Raw genomic sequence first — 21,019 nt, forward strand, 5'->3', positions numbered from 1 at the left:
AGAAACAGTTTCAGACACAGATGTTCACAAGTCATTTGTCCCAAGAAAGACTAAAGCCTCAAGTCCAAGTCATGTTTCAACACTTCAAAAAAAACAAACACAATCTTTCCTGTTGTTTAGTTTCTGGAAATATCTGGAAACAAGTAACTAATAATGACTAACATATAAATAACTATCCAACAAAATGTAGACGTTTGCATTAAGTCAAAAATTCCTAAATATTAATAAAAAGTTTCATTTCCACTGGAAGATGTCCCCATATTGTAATGATGGACGGATCAATGTCTGATGTCGGATGGATGGTTGGATGAAGGAACAAAACCTCCATCAGGACTTCTGAATCTCCTTCAGTTTCTCCTCTTTGCTGTCAGAAATGTTTCCCTTCAGAATAAAAGCCCGTGAAGTGGGGTTTGTGTCTGAAACGTTTAGCCGAGCTCCAGTCCTCCAGAGGCTTCGTTAGCGTGACCTGAACATGTAAACAAACATCTCAACCAGAAGTAAACGAGGTTTAGATGAAGAGGATTCTGGCCCGTTTTGGCTCCAGGGAGGTTCTGTGCAGACGGGTCAGATCGGGTCAGATCGGAGCTGCACGCCCTGCAGCGCTGGCGGCCCGGCAGAATTGCTGCCCTGTTTTCATTCCAGCGCTCCGGAGGAACTGCTTTCGCTCCGAGGAGAAATCCATATTTCCTGAATCCCAATCAGGAAGCTGGGAGTTCCTGCTGCTGTTTTCACTCCAGAAGAAAACAAGTTGAGGTACAAACTGTTTCTGGACCAGAACATGTGCAGCTCCAGTTCTTCTGTGCAGGAACATGGAGTGATTTACACTCCGATTTCAGCCACATTAAAAGCTCCTCAAACGCAAACATCAGGAGCTTCAGCAGCAAAAACAAACAGCCGGCCGGATGGGAACCGAGCCCGCTCCGCATTCTTCCACCGATGGATTTTTCATTTGTTCTGAGGGTTCTGCTTCTGCATTTAATAAATATAAATTAGCCTGAGGAGGGAACAAATCCTGAGATACTGAGAGTCATGAGGAGAGAGGCGATGGATGAGGAGCAGGACAGATTCAGGTTGGAAATCTTCTTTTGTTGTGGTGATGAATTAAATGTTCCTGCACACAGAAGATTCAGAACTCTGCCAGAACCAGACGTTCTGCTAAATCCGTTTAACAGAAGCGTCATATTTTTGTTTCTAGTTATTTTTCATTAAATAATGGTAAATTATTTAAAAACACGTAAATAATCAAAACAAACGCAAATAAAAAACAAAACAACCAAAGAGCGACGAGGAGAAAATACTGGATCTCCTCATCGCTGATACTGCTCTCTCCCTGGTTCTCCTCTCTCCCTGGTTCTCCTCTCTCCCTGGTTCTCCTTTTTCTCCCTGGTTCTCCTCTCTCTTTGGTTCTCCTCTCTCTCCCTGGTTCTCCTCTCTCCATGGTTCTCCTCTCTCTCCTTGGTTCTCCTCTCTCTTTGGTTCTCCTCTCTCTCCCTGGTTCTCATCTCTCTCCCTGGTTCTCCTCTCTCCATGGTTCTCCTCTCTCTCCCTGGTTCTCCTCTCTCCCTGGTTCTCCTTTTTCTCCCTGGTTCTCCTCTCTCCATGGTTCTCCTCTCTCCTTGGTTCTCCTCTCTCCTTGGTTCTCCTCTCTCTTTGGTTCTCCTCTCTCTCCCTGGTTCTCATCTCTCTCCCTGGTTCTCCTCTCTCCATGGTTCTCCTCTCTCTCCATGGTTCTCCTCTCTCTTTGGTTCTCCTCTCTCTCCCTGGTTCTCCTCTCTCTCCTTGGTTCTCCTCTCTCTTTGGTTCTCCTCTCTCTCCCTGGTTCTCCTCTCTCCTTGGTTGATCAGTTTTCTTTCGTCTCAGTGAAGAACCTTTTGAGCGGGTTCTGCCCTCCAGTCTTGCTCCATATTTGGTTCTGCAGCAGAAAGTCGGATGTTTTTCTCACCTTCTGTGAAATCTGTTCATATTAACAGTGAGTTCTGGCCGCATGCGGTTGACTGACTGCATCAGGAGGAGGAGGAAGACGAGGAGGAAGGAGGCATGGCATTAAGACCAAACCGCTCCGGATGGCTGAGAGCAGAAACTGGATCGGTCTCCTGACCACACGTCTGGTTGTGCATTAATGTGTTTGAGAAAGCAGGAGTCAGGAGCAGTTTAAACCGACAACGTTGGGTTATGTAGACACAGTGGAGGTCTGCAGCCCCGAGCCGTCCAGCAGGCAGGACGTCATTTATCCTGAGGTTTACTTTGTAAACCATCAGATCCATCTCTGCAAAACTTTCCAACACACAGTGAGGTCCCGGCACCGAAGCCTGAACCAGGCCGGGCCGTTTCCTACCTGAGACTTCCAAACACGCTCTGTCATCAGTTTGGATGCAGATACACAGCAGGTTTGAGTCCCAGAGGCGTCACCAGGTCTCCTCCACCCAAACCTGGACCAGAGCCAGCGCTCATTTGGCCGCCCGGCCGCAGACCCCGGGCGCAGTTCCCCGACCCAATCAGAACCGTCACAGCCTGTCGTCCAGACCCACAATTAGATTTGAGCTCCAGACCCGAGTAACACGCCAGCGCAGACTGAATCTGTTAACAAGATGCCTACACTGCAGCTTCCAGCCTTACCAGGGGCACAGAGAGCCCAACACGACCCCTGACTGGGGATCCATTACTGTGTGAGCAAAACTCTGTTAATGTTCTGCTAATGTTGAAAACACAACATTTCACTTGCAGTGTTTCCATTAAATTACATTTTCAGTATTATTCTTTGTTTTTTCACTGCTGATCCAGTGACTTGTGTGATGCAGAAAAAGTGTTTATATATTGACATATTAATCTTCATACGGTTTCATTTATCGAAAGACGTGAGTTTTATTGAACTTGGTGTTTCCATGTTTCCAATTATATGTTCAGTGAAAGTGCAGCTACTGACTGCGGTTCATAAGATCTCCTTTCCAAAAGACATTTACTGTGTTTCCATTACAAATGTGAGCAAAACTTTGTCAATATTCTGCTAATGTTGAAAAAACTAAATGTTGTAAATTGCAGTATTTCAATTAAATAAGAAATTAAGTTAAAAATCAAATGTGAATAAGTCTGTTTACGCTATAAGTCATTTAAAATCAACTTCCTGTCGTATTTGTCTTTTTCGGCAGTTGATCACATGACTTGTGTGATGCGAAAAAAGTTTTTCAAAAACTTTTTTTGTTTTTAGTTTTGCAAAATATACTTATTGTGATGTGGCTGAAAAATCACCTCATCGGGTTTTTGTCACAGCTGCCGTGTTTTGATTTGGCTAATTTATTTTTGTAATTTCAGTTTATGCAATTTTATGGTCAGTGGAATCGCAGCTAGTGACTGTGGTTCTGCTCATGGTTTGGTTTGATGAAACCGTGAAGGTTTGTAGGCGTCTGTAAGGTCTGGTCAGAAGGAGCTGAAGTAAATGTAAAAGAAACGACAGCAGGAGGAGTCAGAGGTCAAGTCTCCCTCTTTAAAACTCTCCTTGTTGTGTTTGTTTTGCTGCATATCTGAGCAGAACTCTGCAGCAGCGTTTCCCCAAAGCCAGAGGCTCTCCACAGTCGGGTCGCTGCCTCGCTGTGATCCCTCAATTCCCAGAATTCCCACCCGCATCGCCCCCGCCTGCAGAGCAAGAATGGATGGATGGATCCTCTCCATAAATAACCAGCAGAGCGGAGCCAAACCCCCACCGTGTTTTTCCCCTCCACGCTTTGTTTCAGAGCCCGGACAGAGAGCGGCCGCGTCCAAACCTGCTGGATCCACCGAGCGGGACCGCAAATCCTTGGCACACACTGGGATAAAGAAAAAACAGGAGCGTGGAGTTTGGGTAAATAGAGGGTAAGAGGAGACGCGAGATTCCACAAATGTTTCTGCACACGAGAATAAAAACAGGGGAGCAAGACTCAACTTGATGCTTTAAAACTCAAAACATGAACGAATCTGTGAAAACCTTTAAAGCAACCTGAAGCTAATCACTTCACTAAGTCAACAGGCTGCCATCCATCCATCCAACCATTCATCCATCCATCCATCCATCCCGTTAACATACTTCAATCTGTCATCTGGTTTGTTGAAAAACAGATTGTTAGAGCTGCTTTCGATGCAGCTAGCTACGAAACCATCTAGCTTTATAGAAAAGACACTCAGATGTTGTTTTACAGAACTTATATTTTATATTTCAGCCACTTTTAATGACACTCTTAACAACTTACTATGTTAACACACATCTGAGTGGAGTAGAATTACACGTGGGGTTCCACAGGGTTCTATTCTGGAGCTTCTTCTCTTCCCCATCCACATGTTACCATTTGCTCCTGAACTGGGAGGGGTTAGGGCCACCCATCCACCCACCCATCCATCCATCCACCCACCCATCCATCCATCCATTCATCCATCCACCCATCCATCCATCCACCCATCCACCCACCACCCACCCATCCATCCACCATCCATCCATCCACCCACCCATCCATCCATCCATCCATCCATCCATCCATCCATCCATCATAATTCCATTGAATGCCATAATTCTAATCTTTTCACCCCTAGAAATGTCTGATCTGTTCTGCTTCCATATGTGGAACTAAATCATGTTCGATAGTTTCAAAGCGCCTGCAGTCAGATCGGTCATGTTGCATTTTATACGTACGTCATTGATGTCTGGTGCATAACTCTGCACCAGAAGAAGCCAGACCGAGTAAATCTGGACGTAAACAATTTTGTCTTCCTCTGTCTTTGTGACGTTACTATTGGCTCCTGCTGCTGAACAAACTTTAAAGTTGATCCACAGACAGCGGCGGCCATTATTACTGCCGTAAACCATTCAAAGAGAAATCTGGTTGAGGTCACATTTAATTAGTAACATGAACAACAAATAAAAAAAACTTACATGTCAGCATGAAGTGTGAATAGGCCATGTTATCAAAGCTATGATACTGGAGAAATCATTCATTCATTTTTCTAGTATTATAAGAAGAATTGTTTTGTTTACAACTCTACTTCAGGCTTCAAGTGATTTTAAAACTTGGGTAGAAATTTGCTCTCATGTCTTTGTCCTCAGTGAAAATCTTCAATCTTCAAAGCTCATGCAAACATTGAGTTGTAAAGTTAAAACGTGATGATGTGTTTTGTGTCTGATAGCTAACAACACGCAGAGCGACGGGGAGCGACAGGGAGCAACGGGGAGCGACAGAGCCGCCATCTGGGGCAACCCGAAAGATTTATAAACAGTGAGAAACACCTCCATCACCGCTGACGCGTCGTTAGGAGAGAGCTGCTTGTTTAACCTTGAAGATGATCATATCTCATGTTGGCATTTTGTTTAAATTAATTTATGTTGAGCCACATTCAAATCTGCAGCGCATGTTTAGCTGCTGCGGCTCATTAATCAGAGCTAAAGAGACAAACAACAGCTTCATCACCGTCTCCATCGCCGCTCACTCTGATTTATTTCAGCCTCTGGAGCTGCTGGGGTTTACTGAGCTCTTCCTCACACCTCTTCCTCGCAGCGCAGCGCTGCGCTGCCGGGGAGAGTCTGTCAGGAACGGGCTGCAGCGATCAACAAGCTGCTGTCTGCCACCTCCACAGCCTGCAGGGCGTCAGGTGTGACAGTGGGCAGTTTATCGTCACCTTCGCCTGACTGCAAATATCCCACATCCACTCAAAACTTAAATATGTCTTCACATAAAAATCCACCTGCAGCGCAACATCATAGTATTATTAGTATTATCATTCAGTATCAACACCCTGTGAACTTTTAAATCTACAGTATCGAAGTTTTTCACTGGGATTTTAGGGGAAAGTCCAACATAAAGCAGTTCATGATCGTACAGAGGAAGGAAAATTAACATTTCTATTCAACTCCACGAGAGTGGCAGCATCATGCTGCGACTTTAAACTCATAATTCTAACTTGTATTTAAAGAAATTAGGATTATAAAACTTTCAAATATGTCTTTAAACTTGTAATGACTTATTTCTGTAATTTACTTTAAAACTATTAAGTATAACTTTAAAACTTGTAATAATGACTTTAAAACTTGTGATTATATCATTAAACTGACAATTATGACTAAGTCAAGATTATCACCATAAACGTCGTAAGCCTGACTTTTATTCTTGTAAATATGACTAAACTAGTAATTGTGATTTAACTTCTGTTGGGTTTTATTTCTTCTTTCATGGCAGAAACTAAAGCTAAACTTCATAATGCAGAAAAAACTCTGCTGGACGATCTGGAAATAAAACCGAACCAAGACTCGATGTGAAGCCGCCACGCAGCTCGATGTTACTCAGCTGGAATATTCACCTTTCCCAACCACTGGATAGGAAAATCTGGACGATCTGGATCCAGAGGGGCTCCAGACGGATTGACCCCTCCACCATCAGGGCTCATTAAGTTCTGACGGTGGCAGTCATATTTCAGCCACCTGAAAGCCTCCTTGTGCAGCTCAAGGCTCGGCTTTATTCGGCCCCAGTGATACCAGTGACCCGGAGGCTGTGGAGAACAAGGCCGTAAAAGTCTAGATTGTGCTGCACAGGCTCACAGTGAATGAACTGGGTGCCAAGGCCGTTTTTAAAAGCTCCCAGTTCAATGTGGGCTGTGTCTCAGGGCCCGGCCGCTCGTTGCCGGGACCACCTTCCCCCTGTGAGCCACCGGCCTCCAGACGGCTCCGGCGTCGGGCCGCGGAGCCAACCGTTCATCATTCTGTCACCGGCTGCTGCAGGATAATGCCTCAGTGTCGGCAGCGCTTTTAAAATTCCAGCCACACGCCGATCCCTGCGAACAGATCCGCTCTGAGACACTGAAAGATTCCTGGCAGAAACCGATCCACCACTTATCGTAGAGGATTTCTGCTGCTTTCAGGAGCGTTAGCAACAAAAAACTGGAGCGATTTCATCGAGCGTTAGCAACGAAAAACTGGAGCGTTTTCATCGAGCGTTAGCAACTAAAAACTGGAGCGTTTTTATTGAGCGTTAGCAACTAAAAACTGGAGCGTTTTTATTGAGCGTTAGCAATGAAAAACTGGAGCGATTTCATTGAGCGTTAGCAACTAAAAACTGGAGCGTTTTTATTGAGCGTTAGCAACAAAAAACTGGAGCGTTTTCATCGAGCGTTAGCAACAAAAAACTGGAGCGTTTTTATTGAGCGTTAGCAACAAAAAACTGGAGCGATTTCATCGAGCGTTAGCAACTAAAAACTGGAGCGTTTTCATCGAGCGTTAGCAACAAAAAACTGGAGCGTTTTCATCGAGCGTTAGCAACAAAAAACTGGAGCGTTTTTATTGAGCGTTAGCAACAAAAAACTGGAGCGATTTCATCGAGCGTTAGCAACTAAAAACTGGAGCGTTTTTATTGAGCGTTAGCAACAAAAAACTGGAGCGATTTCATCGAGCGTTAGCAACTAAAAACTGGAGCGTTTTTATTGAGCGTTAGCAACAAAAAACTGGAGCGATTTCATCGAGCGTTAGCAACTAAAAACTGGAGCGTTCAGACCCGAATGCTTTACACAAACCGTTAAAAACACTCATGAAAAACGGCTTTTAAACATTTTAGTGTTGAAATCTAGACAGATTTTATTATGTTAAAATAGACAACTAGCAACATAAAACATATTATTCTTTAGCTTCTGTTGTTTTGCTCAATACCAGTGAATAATTTATTCATAAGGCGCTCGGATGAATAATTCATCAAATCTAATCTCAGGTGAAAAAAAACACTCAACAGATTAAACTCTGATTCATTATAACAAAAGGTTCTGGAATAATGGAAACGCTGAGTGGAAAACTAAGTACACCCTTTCTGCTCTGGAGCCACAGGTGTACTAACTTAACGCCTAGAGAGGAACAGCATTTCCAAGATGATAATAACACTAATAATAAATTAAAATAAATGAAAGTAACATTTTTAAAATAAAATAAACAAATAAAAGAAATGAATTGTACAAATTAAAAAATGAATTGAAAAGAAAACAATATATAATATAATACAAAAATAAAATACCAATAATGCAAATAATAAAAAATTTAATTTAAAAACTAAACACAAAAAAAGGATTATTCTCATTCTCAGAGAAACTCAAAACCCAACAGCTCCATCTCAGACTGTACGGGCTCAGTTAGAAGGTTAAAGGTCATGACACTCATCCAGTCTGATTGCTAGAGAAAGAAACAAGATGGCCGCCGGGCTGAACCTGGAGTGCTGGGACAAAATCCTCTGACCAAAGTAGAGACACTGGACCATGACGGACAGAACCAGATCAGCACAAACATCATGAATACCAACTATCGAGCACGGTGGGGGGATTACTGGGGTTACTGGGTTTCTGCTGCATTGTGTTGGTAGATTCTCTGTGCTGCTGGGATGACATTCAGTCCCACCTTAGATTTATTCTGGTAAATTTACAGCATTACAAAAAAGAATCAACATGAAACTCTATTCTACAAACCAATAATTTGGTTCAAAAGTGAAATGAAGCTTCAGTCCCTGAATCTAGAGACTCTGCAGAAACAAAGAAACTGTCCCTATTCATACACTGCATACACATAAACACATGTTTACATTAATATGTAAACACATAACACTATAAACCTTTATAATTTTAAGGCTCGTTTAAAGCACATTAAAGAACCACATAATATAAAATCATCATTTATTCCATAGTTTCACACCGACTACTGAACCGAGATGGATTTTATTTTACTTTTCTTTTTAGCGTGTTCAAAAATGAACAAACCCAGTACATTATATATACTGTTAACTTAAGTAGTTTCTGAATTCTAACAGGAAACATTTTGTTCATTTCCAGTATTTTTTAGTATACAATATCTTTAAATTTTAAATTACTACTCTGAATGAAAAGTTTATTAGTTTAATCACAATATCTGACTTCAATAAGCTTAACAGCTTTTTTTGTAACTTAATATGAAGGTAGTTGTTTTAATTGCATTTCCCCAAATTTTTCAACAATATGACAATCAGGGAACAACCAATATATAAGATAATATATAAGACTTTTAAATTTATTAAATCTTTCCTTTTAATATTCCACATAACTTTTATGTTCAAAACTACATTGGCATCAGAGAAGATTGTCATGGGAGGGGGTCAGACCGGGCCAGTAGAGGCTTTAGGGTGGCTGAGAAAATGTTTTTCTTCTATTTATTTTGACTTGGAGTTCAGGTCAACTCACAGAAACAAGAGGAACAATTCAGGTTTTTGTGATATATATGCATATATATAAAACAAATGTTTGTGTATTTCTTCCTCTGTGTTTTACATTCATACTTTGATTGAGAACATGACTTTGTGTGCCGTTGAATGAACTGAAAATGTTTCTTCTGGGGCCATGGCCCTCTCTGGCCCCCCTTTTGGGGCACCACTGCAAAATTATACTTTAAAACTGGGTCTCATAAACTCTTTCAATTTCAACTAAATTTATGTGTAACTTTACATTACAGTAGCTTATTATAATCAAAGCGTTCGCCAGGAGAGGTCTGAAACATTTGGCTCCATAAATCAGCCTGAGCTGAGCTGCAGCGTCCAGGGGCCACCCCGGCTCTGTGATCTCTACTTATGGAAGGGCAACGGCCCCCGGTTCGTCTTTCACACGACACCGGACGACGCTTCTGCTCATCCAACACGCCAGGCGTGAGGCTGTTGTCATGGCGACACGCGGCGGCGCAGATGCCAGCAGAAATCCCTTCCTGGCTGCCGACCGTACGCCGCCTCCCGTGAGATCCAGAAGCAGGATCCAGAAGGACGATGAGGAGCGGATTAGCGACGGCCAGACGCTCGCCGGTGTAAACAGACGGGAAAATGAGTCTGGTCGGTCCAAGGAAACAGGTGTTCACATGAGTATAATCACACACAGAGAGGAATAGCCCACTTGTGGTCCAGAGAATGGGCCCCAGCTGGGCACAGTGTACATTACACAAACGACTGTTTAGAGCACCCAGGCAGCGGGCCTTCATCAGAGGATGTGACTGCTCAGCGGGACAAACAGGCCGATTGGATCTCTGTGATTGTGATAAATGAGCAGACTGAAATTAGAGCGTTGGGAAACAGGATAATTACAGATCCGGGCCTGCAGCGCAGCAGAACCGGCCCAAACAGAAACGGCAGACCTTCAGAGCTGCTTGGTGGCGTGAGCAGAAAGACGGAGAGTTTTGCAGAAATCAGACGGGTGTTTTTTTTTCACTTCTGTTTGACACACACAGAGTTTAGAGAAGCAGCGTTTCTGGTGTCAAAGACAAAACAAGATGTGAATGATGCCAGCACATGCTGATACGTTCTGGTACAATCTGTGACCCAGTCCAATAACTAGGTCAGGACTTTCTGATAGCAGACTGACCCAGACTTCCTTCAGTCCTCAGCTCAGCCTGGTACTCTACTGTTTCTCTTTTTTCATAAGGTTAAATATTAATAATCAACCAAAACTGGATTTGATTGATTAACTGACTGTTGCCTGCAACAATCCTATGGTACCTGTTAGTGTCTAGAATTTACAGGGTTTTTCGTTACGCGCTGTGACCCTCAGTCACTCGCCGTTTTTCTTCCTGCACGGGGCTCCGTACACCTCTTTCACGGAATGAGGTGTAGCAGCGTAGCTGCTAACGCTAACGTCAGCATCCTCAGTCTACATTTCTAAAGAAGCTCCACAAATGATCAGGAGTTCCTGGAACTCTGGAAAGCTTTGCTCCAATCTGGTGGTTGAAGAGCCTGAAGGGCAAATTAAAACCATAAATGTCTTTGCTGTTCAGCTCCTCTGACTGTTCATTCAGTAATTTAGCAGCAGACGGGGGGTTGGGGGGGTTGAGCTGAAAATGTTGCTTATTTTGTTTATATGTAGGTTTTGATTAAAATTGTGCTTCAATAATTAAAAATGCTGCAATTAACTCGATTTTAAAGTAATAATAAAGTTCAACCACTAATAAAAATAAACATCATTGTCAATGAGTTCATCTTCAGGAAGCAGAAGGGTGCTGTGATAAAATCCATCTTCACAAGAGGAAGTAAAAGTTAAAAAAAACAAAACTGCTTTACAGCTTCTGGTAAATTTCTGTTCAAAACCTAAACTGAACTTCCTGCAAGGGGCGGCTGGACAAACTGGATACCTAATGGCAAGAGCTGCATAAAACCTGAAATGTCTTCAAGGCAGGTAGACCTGAAGTAGAAGAAGAGCTGCAGTAGCTGCAGCAGCAGAAGAGCTGCAGAAGCAGCAGAAGAGCTGCTGGCTGACCTGCAGCAGATATCAGAAGTGTGAGGAGCAGCTATCTGGTGTTGCAGGTTTCTGTGAAATCATTCTGCATTTCCGTGCAGATGAAATGTGCTGCATAAACTCACTTCCTTCACAGTTGGAAATAAACCTACTGAACTTCCTGATCTGTCGTCGGAGAGTTCATGCAGTAACTGTCGGCTGGCTGTTCGCAGATAATTAGAGGATGTTACATTATAAATAACATTTTAGTTTTGGAGTAAAAGTTTTTCAACAGAAGCTGAAAGCTTGGAAACTTCAGTGACTGAAGATCTAGACTTTATATAAAGTTTGTCTTTACTTTGACTGCATAACAAGAACAACTAAAACACTGAGTCACCATATTGTGGTTATTGGCCAATTATGCACAAGCTTGACATGATATCATGACAATAATAACAGATGTTCATTGCTGTTATATTTAACATGATTTGTAACATCAGAGCTTTCTGAAACTTTCAGCTCTTTATTACAAGACAAGAAGAAAAAAATTTATAAATATTTATTTTAACTGCAAACTATCTTGAGAAACAAATGTCAACCCTGTGTTAATGTGTGCAATATCTGCTTTGCTATTACATTTCAAAAGTTACGCATTTAAGCTCTTCTGGCCAATAATACATGTTTTAAATATTATAATTTATAAATATATTTTATTATAAATAAACAGCTACATTCAACAAATTAAAATGTGCTTTGTGCTGGGGTCCATTTGGGAGATTAAAAGTACATTTTGAAAACCATTAAGCAGATATTAAACATCTCATTACGCCTGCAGTTCTGTGATCAAATGTTTTTATTGATCTGATGTTACATTATAATATTTTGTGGTTTATAGTTGTAAGCAGAATATAACAATAGAAATGAACATTTTAAAACATTTGTCATTATGGAGTTAATCTATATGTGTTTTACTTAACGCGCTAAACAAACTTTCCAATAATATTCTAATTTATTAAGTGTTACTCTGTTCTGGATATGTGTAAAATACAAAGATTATTAATATCAATGAATAAAAAGTAGCAAAAAAATTTAAATTAACATTTTTATACATTTTTAAAAATTAATTTACAATATAAACCATAATTCATCTTTATTTTTCTTTAGTATAATCTTTTATGTTTCCAATATTTTTTATTCACAAAATATGCCTATTTTTTTTCCAAATAAAGCGATTTATACGGTGGATTTTACTGTGAGCTTTTATTTTGTTAATTTTACCTACTTACTTTAGGGTGACGTCATATTTGTAGCGTATCGGAGTAGTGGGCGGGATCAGAATGTCACGCTGACCAATCAGCGGCCGTGTGAGCAGCGGAGCGCCGCAGCCAGTCGGTGTGGAGTAACAGTCGGTCGGAGCGGAGCAGAAAGCGGTGCTGCGCCTCTCGGACCAATTTCTGCGTGTTTCTCCGTGGATGTGGCTCCGGATGGATCGGTAATTGAAAGACGACCTTCCTCCGGTCTGCTGTCTTTTACACGAGTCGCTGTTGATCGTCTTAAACCGGATATTTGTGATTTTTTTTTGATTTGCAGCGATAAGAAGCAGGATGAAATATAAAGTAAGTACGCGATTGGTTACTTTCTTCCGCCGCTTCTGTCAGAAACATTTCTGCTGAGTTTTTGCTTGAGTTTTGATTTTTAAAGTCCCAAACCTTTAAAATACGAACAGATTTTTTTTAAAACAAATGAGTAACTTCACAAAGGAAATGATGACAGTTTTTCAAACTGTAGCTGATGTGGCAGAGCGCAGGTTTAAATTTGCTGCTACCAGAGGCGCAAGTATGAAAAAACTCCCCCCAGGTGGAGCGTGAAGCCACCAGGGCCCCCACGTTAAGAACTAGAAACAGGAGCAGAGTCCGGGCCTGGACTCAGGTTTTACTTTGGCGTGGCCAGCTGCAGGAACGAACCTATAATCATGTGGGCTGGATGATGAGAGTTAAAGCCTGGAAATATATGTGACGCCATCCAGAACCTCAGTAAACTGCAGCAGAGGCAGAAAAATGTTTTTTTTAAAATTAGTGAACTCAAACTGATGCTTACTTCTAGATCTTTGGTGGAAGAAAAAGACAAAGATCACTGCAGACAATATAAAACTGAAAAACTACAGTAATGGCAGCTGTTTTCTACACTCTCAACAGTTTAATAATTATTAATGACTTTCATCAATAGCAGTAATAGCTTTATTATTATTTTTTGTTTCTAAAATCCAGACTAAATTTAAATTTTAAAAAATTTATTTAATTTACCTGAATTTCATGTAAATTTACATTACATTAATATAACACCTGTTATATATGAATATATATATATATATTAATGTAACAGTTCTTCATCTTAACGGATAATTATGTTTTAAACTTTTGCCTGTCATAAAAACTTGTTCTGGACACATTTTGTAAAAATACTGTCCGACTTATTAAAGTTTTTATTAACTGTAGAAACGTCTTGGCCTTCCTTTGTTCTTTAAGGGAAAAGTATTGATCTGTTTTGATATTTGTGATCACATTACACAAAAAACTTGAATTATGATGACATTTCCGTGTAAATAGATGAAAGATTGAAAATGAAAAGCAAATTTGTTTGAAGATATAAATAGGTTTGGTCTAGCTAAATATTACCAACAGTGAGGATCGCCTGCAGGTGTAGCTGATTAAAATCTATGAAATCACCATTTAAAATAGCGTAGCTTGTGGTTAGCTTGTCATGCTACTCTCACAGTTGTTAGAAATGATCCACATCCTGTTTGTAATTACTGATTTCTCTCACCCTACAAACAGTTTAAAACAGAATAGTGTAAAGGCCAGGCAGCTGATCACAGATCTGTAAAACACCTGAGGCTTCGGTCCTGATTTCAACCGGAACCCAGAAAAATCGCAACATATTAGGGGAGAAAAAATAAGAATCACAATTCTTATTTACTATGACTCAGAGTCTATTTAAAAACATAAAAAGTCTGCTGGCTGCCGGCCTCCATTTTGTTGCAAGGTGGGATGTTCAGACGTTGCCATGGAGACGGTACTGGAACGTACGGCTACGCAGAAAGCACCAAAACAAGGAGGAAACTACAAAAACGAAAGAGATAGATTTAACTGGATCAATCTTTGTTGAAGGAAAACATTTGGACTCATTTTAGGTTTTTTTACCAAATTCCCGGCTTGACATTAGAACTTCGGGAATGTCGTAAAAGGGGCGGAGCCAAGGTACGCCGTTCCCCCCAGTACAGAGCTCTGGGAGGTGTGCTGTGATTGGTCAGAGGTTTGTGACCATGTTTTATGGAGAAATGTTGATATTTCTCTTCAGCGAATCTGATTCCAGTATCTGGGTTTTGTATCAGGGTGAAAGGTGTTAATCCAGTGCAGTGAGAAATTCTGCAGTTTTTACAATTCTTTACTAAATAACTACAAAGTGCAGACGTGGCCTGGTGGGCGGGTCACAGCGACTGATTTTAAGACCTTTGTGGAGGCAGATAAGATCATTTTCACATGCAAGTATCGGCTGATCGCCAGTCTCCCAAATTAAGGAAATCTGGGCCGATTTATCGGTGCATATAATGGTAGGAAAGTGGATGAAAGGTTCTTTACGGTACATTACAGAAGAGCTCAGCTCAACCTCCTGCACCGGATCCTTATTATCTGATCAGAGTTAAACTTTGTTCTGGTTTAAACAAACCACTGCAACTGAAGCAGGCGGGCCCAGAAGATGGCCGCAGTCGATGCACGTCGGCCATTTTTCTATTATGAAACGCGGATGATGAAGATGTTGTCCTGATCATCTTCATCGTCCACTTGTCTTAGTTTATACATCTTTGGTGTTTGCATAACAGGAAGTTCTCTGTTGCTGCAGTTCATAGCCTTTAGCAAGCTGCTGGAGCTGTCAGAGCTGCCAAAATGGACTTAAAATTAGAAATTCAAATAATAATTATACTGTTAATTTCTGGTTTCCACTAGAGAAAAACAAATAATCAAAGTATATTTTTGTAAAAAAGGGATGTGAGCAGCACTTTAAATTAAGACGATTATTAAAAGAAGGCACGAAATGTATTTTCCATTACATAGATATTACTGAAACATAGATAAAACTGAATTGAGACAAACAAGAACAGGAAGTGGGTCAGTCTTTCTGTGAAAAAGCTTCCTATGATCATCGTAGCTTAATAAACGGGTCTCAGGCCTGGTTTCAGTCAGAACCGCTGGATGTTTGTGGTTGTATTTACTGCAAAACTAAAATGAAAGCCAAAACATGAAGGAGATAAAAGATGAAATCTTAATTTTCTACTCAACATTTTCCACTTCAACAATTGGTCAGTAAAAACTGATCCATCTCCATCAACTTTCTGCGCTGGAGGACCAAACTTGCACCATTTTTGGGTCTCATAAGGCCCACAGGCCACACTTTGAACAGCCCTGATATTGGTACTGCAGGTTTCCACGTTTTTATCCAGACATTTTTAACCAATCAGAGGCCGGCTGAGCTTCATATCAAACACCAGGAGCTTCAAGGTTTCCTCTCTGGGTTATTGGATCCAGAACCTTCGTCCCGGTCCTGCTGAGTCACGGCCCTGTTGCCTGCACCTTAATCACAGGCCAGCAGGAGGAGGAGGATGGTTTGGGTGTGAGCGTCTCCATGGTGACAGTGGTCATGGTAAACAGGGAGACTTATCAGTGAAAGCCGAAGAACACCCTGTGCTGACAATAAACACGTTCCCATCACACCGCATCACCAGAGGAGTCCAGTAGGGCGGCGACGTTTGGACTCAGCCACTCAGGCGATTATTCGGTTCCAGCTGGTACCAGATCAGTTAAAGAGGGTCAGAATTTCCTACGTCCATCCGGACTGATCCGCAGCGACACAAACTGAAGATCATTCACAGAAACTTCAGGAGTTGATTAGAAATAAAACCATAAACCAGCTGAAACCTTAAAGATGAACATGGGTAAAAAACCATCCAGAATAAGAAATTAAGAAATCAAATGAGATAAGATGGGAGTTCACAACTTTATCCTTTATGTTCTTTATGTTTAACTCCATCCATCCATGCATGCATGAATTGCTAAAATCTGTGAATAGTTGAAACTCCTAAAAACACTTCTGCCTATTTTAACAATTAAAACACCAAATACACCTTAATATTTATTAATACGTGCAGTGGAAGCCATCTTAGCACTACCACAGAAGCTAACATCTACAGTCTTCCTTATCTTCGGGTTCAGCAAATCAGTGTGAAGCATAACGAAAGGCACTCCAGGATTGGATGTTTCCAAACATCAGCCAATAGTGTTTCAGTTAGCATTCTGTCTTGGTATTTTAGCTTCCCAAGCTGTATTTTCTTGGGATGAAACTACAAATCATGATTAATCAATTTTTGAAATAATTGTCAATGATTATTTCATTGCCAATAATTAATGAAAACAATGCAGCAACAATGCTGATGGCCATATATGGCTGCAATAAACAGGAAGTAAAGGTTGCAAACTAGATGGGCCAGAGAGCCCTCCCCTACAAACTGGAGGTTTGGATTTTGAAGTTTTGCAAAAACGTTTTTGCAAAATTGAGAAAACTATTTTGTATTTTGCCATTTCCATCAACCTTGAAGCAATACTTCAAAATATGCTTAAAATGATGAAAACATGGCAGCTGAAAGGTCACAATACACTTATCACTGAAAACACCCAAACACCACATGAAACCCAGATTTTGAGAGTGTTTCTGCTGCTGTGATGCTCAGGTCGAGGTGATTCAGTTTGAACATGGTGATGTTGGGATCTGGTTTCCCTGGAACCTTCTCATTCTCTGCAGATGATGTAAGTGTTGCAGAAATAGCTGCACAGTCACAGCCAGGAGGAGCGATTAGGCGAACCCAAACTCAGTGTTTCCCTCTGAGTTTCTTGGGTTCAGACTTCAGGCAGTGGGCCAACATAGCTGGAGGAGCGTTGACATTGTTCTGAGAGCGAGGAGGAGGAGGAGGTGCTGAAAGGGGCTGCAGAAATGAAAGAGGGGGTTGGGGTGGGAGGTCGAGGAGCTCCCTGGGAGAATAAGAGCATTCCAGGCGATGGTTCATGGGAGGCTGGTTCAGAAGATGCACCGATTGTTTCAAGGTGCCCCCCTTTACATTGTTAACGAGCCGTTTCTTTTCTGCTCCTGTCTGCTTCAGTGTTTACGTGTCGGAGCAGTGGTTCCTGAATGAGACGCTTGTTTTCAGCTCAGAGGAAACCAGAGGTCGACCCTCCAAACCAACAGTTTCACACTAAATAATCCAACCTGCAATGTGGCCAAGATGCATCTCAGCTCCTGTATCAGTGACGAAAGCAGCAGAAAAGGGTTTAGCAGTTGTGATTGGTTTAAAGGAGCCTGGAAGGGAGGTTTGGTGTCTTTATTGACACCTGAGCAGGATTGGACTAAAATGTCATTTTTCTGACTACATATGAACAGAATAATGCAGAAAAGCGGTTTGCCTGCCGGTTAATCAGTCATGTTTCCTGCTGCTGTTTGACCCATTTTCCTTCAAGCTGCATCATTCAGCTACAGAAAAGCAAGGATGATAACACAGGTGTGTTAGGTCAACAGTCAGGTTCTGTTGAGTTGTAGGCACTGATACCAGACCAAAACGGGTCTAAAGCTTTCATAAGAAGTTTTTTTTGTTGTTTTTTTATACCAGAAATGCACCAAAAGATTGACCAGGCATCGGAATCGGATGGTTTTTGCTCAACCAGCTTTGAAGCTTCATTTTCAGTTGGAATCAAACCTACTGAAACCAATTTCACAAGGTTTTCCCTGTCCGGCAATCTTAAGAATGCTCTGATTATCCAGATGGCTCTAAAGATTTCGTAGTGGACATTCCTGCTATGTGCTCAGAGCTATCCGGTACTTTTGGAATAACGTTGGGACCGCTCCCTCCTAAAATCTGGAATATTCAACGTGTTGAATTGTAGAATGTGATGGAAACATGGAGTGGATCCCAAATACAGAAGACAGAGCAGCTGCCAGGGTGAAGCAGAAAGTCTGGAGGATGTTGGAGAAGTCTTTGTATCGTTTTGTTCTCTGTTAAAGATTGTCTACAAACTATCACCATTGCTTCTTCTGGGTGGTCATATTTATTTCTCTGAACTCACATTTGGTCTCAAAGTTCTGCGAGATTTCCCGCCTGACATCTAATGTCAGCGAGTAAAATCGGTTTGTGCTGTGCTGCAACTGTAGAACCAATATTTTATCACCGTGTGTCGGTTCTCATAGGTTTTGAAAATCGACTGATGATTTTAAAATCTTAAAAAGTTGACCGGTGTGCAGGTTTCCTCTCCAGTTATTCACGAGTAGTTTCATTTTTCTGTTTATCCAGGATTTGATCAAAGAGATAATCTTTTATCGCCTGTCAGGTTTTGAAAATCGGCCGATAATTTTAAAATCTTGTGTGAAGTGAACCAGGCTTAACTCTGTAAAGGAACCAACAACGCATTTACTTGTAGTTTTATTTTTATGCGTCTCCTAAAGGTTGTAGATATAGTTTTAAATGTTTTCTGTCCAGCTTCAGATATTGACCCAGATCCCTCTAGTTTTCCATGCGTCTCATGTCAAACACCCTGAACTCCCTCTGAGTGATTACAGAGCCGGTTGTTTGTTGTCCTGATAAAAGTGGGAATGTTGAGGGATTCATCCCAGACGGACTTGGCGGTCTCGGCGACTCGTCTTTGTGTCTCTGACATCTCTGCGTAGCGTGAAATCAGAGGGACGCTGCAGTGAATCTCCGGCTCATTGGGGATTCCTGTATGCTAAACCATCCAATGTGGCCCCGCAGAGATACCACTCAACATATTTCACATGTCAGCTAATGCCCCCCCACGGGGATTACTGTTGGTCTCCAAGGGTTACCACGATGCTGAGGCGCAACCTCGCCTGGCATCGCCGCGAAGCTGGGAAATAATCCTGCAGGGAGGCTCTCAGATCATCATCCAAGCTGTAAATCACTTCAGGACAGACGTCTGTCGCAGATTTAATGTCTTCCCGCTGGAGTCCCAGGATGAATCGTTGTTTCCTCGGGACCTAATGACAGCTTAGAGAGACGGAGAGGAGTCCGGTCTGTTTGCAGGAAAAGCTGCAGGGCGAGGAGGGAAAACTACATTGGAGTTTATGTGGCTGTAAAATCAGCAGAAAAACACAAAATGAGAGGAAGAAGAAGAAGAACCTGCTGAGCCTGGATTGTTTCCTGTGATTGAAGGAGTTGCAGCAAAGCAAACATCCTGTTTCATCAGGAGCTTAACGGCTCCAGACTGACAGCAGGAACCCATCAGAGGGACTTTTTATAAAACCATACATCTGAAAGTTGTTCCCATTTGAAAACCTGAATTCAGCAACAACAGAGAATTTCAAAACATTTTACAAAAAGAACAAACAGAAATTCTTCCTCTAGTATGACCATTTAATGATAAATTTAGTGAGATTAGGCACGTGTTCTGAATGTAGGTTATTATTTTTAATATTTTTGTCCTTTTATTGGGCAACATACCGCTCTGGGGCCCTGGTATCCACGGAGGTTAGCGATGACAGCTGGCCACTAAAATCCAAGATATTGTAATGTTTTTTTTTGCTTTAGAAATATCACATATTACCGGAATTTTGTGATAAATTTAAAAAAAGAGAAAAAAATCAGTGGCCCTGAAATGTCCACCCGCTTATGCATAATAAAAATGTCTCAATGACAAATTCCTTAAGGTGAATAGACAACATCCGACTGCATATAAAAGCTGATATATGTTTGGTGTGAAAAAGTCCAAACCAACAGAAGAATGACCAGAAAACGAAGCAAAGTGCATTTTCTTCGTCTGTCCTCTGAGCTCTTTGGTTTGTAGTTTATTTTTGACTCAGATTTTCTCCTGATTTGTTGACTTTCTGGTTTTTGGAGACGATTGTATGGAATTGCGTAAACTGCTGCTCTATCGGGCCTTTTAAAGTCTGAAGCTGTAATTTAGAACAGATTTTCATGTTTAATTGCTGTTATATTTAGTAAGATATTAGAAAACCCAGCACAGCCTAATTAGCTCATGTGTTGATACTCATGATAATCTACAGTGGGAGCAGAATCTGGATAAATGCTGAACATGGAGATATTTTCAGACTAAATTTCATATTTCAGGTTTTCCTGCTGCAGATGAAAACATCTGGAGAGACTGAAGCAGTTTTCTGGTAAAGTTTTTAAGCTGAACTGAGCTAAAAGCTGCTGCTGCCTGTTTAAAGGCAGGAGGCTGGATGTAAATAAGTGATTCAAAGTAAAGTGGGTGAAGATGTGGGACAGAGTTTACCCACGTCATGACTTGGCTCCTGAACATACAGGTTACAGCTGCGTATGTTGCCTTGTTGCCAGGGAAACTCCCTCCTCTCGTCATGATTACGCTGCAGCGATCAGTTTGTGGCTCGGCTTCACATCCTGCTGCGGACCTGCCGCTCTGACACTGCAGGGCGTGGAGGTTTCCTCTGCAGCCAGCGGGGCCCAGACATGTTTACTCTGGGGACAAAGGCGGCTTTTTATGCTCACACTGACAGGAGTTTTCTCTCTTCTCCAGTTTAAACGCCCGAAAGGCCAAAAGTGACGTAAAGATCAACATTGAAGTGATTTCCTCTGAGCAGCAAGCGCTTCCTTCTGCAGGAGCTGATATTTAATCTTTACCCCAGAAGGTTTGAAGTTATCATCTATTTATTACTTGTTGTAAATATCAAACAGAATATTTCTATTTCTGGGGTTTTACTCATGCAGATTGCTATCCGTCAT

At 41.6% G+C, this 21,019-nt stretch overlaps 1 protein-coding gene and 1 long non-coding RNA gene across 3 annotated transcripts in view; both read left to right on the forward strand.

Annotated features, from left to right (window-relative positions):
- The first annotated feature begins 320 nt into the window (after positions 1–320).
- On the forward strand, positions 321–7,922 carry LOC114156013 (uncharacterized). Its single transcript, XR_003597881.1, has 5 exons — positions 321–1,070; positions 1,971–2,666; positions 3,527–3,846; positions 5,149–5,237; positions 6,195–7,922. It is a non-coding gene; the product is annotated as an uncharacterized LOC114156013 (long non-coding RNA).
- Positions 7,923–12,589: 4,667 nt separating this feature from the next.
- Positions 12,590–21,019, forward strand: part of nedd9 (neural precursor cell expressed, developmentally down-regulated 9) — a 31,189-nt gene continuing 22,759 nt past the window's right edge. Inside the window, exons 1-2 of one of the 2 annotated variants that reach the window (XM_028036173.1) lie at positions 12,590–12,697; positions 12,796–12,821. In XM_028036173.1, coding sequence (XP_027891974.1) covers positions 12,810–12,821 — 12 coding nt within the window. In that variant the 5' untranslated portion in view covers positions 12,590–12,697; positions 12,796–12,809. Of the gene's footprint in view, positions 12,822–20,813; positions 20,926–21,019 lie in introns of both variants that reach the window. The other variant, XM_028036174.1, reaches the window with a different exon arrangement.

The sequence above is a fragment of the Xiphophorus couchianus genome, chromosome 13, assembly GCF_001444195.1.
Source record: "Xiphophorus couchianus chromosome 13, X_couchianus-1.0, whole genome shotgun sequence".
Classification (NCBI taxonomy): Eukaryota; Metazoa; Chordata; class Actinopteri; order Cyprinodontiformes; family Poeciliidae; genus Xiphophorus; species Xiphophorus couchianus.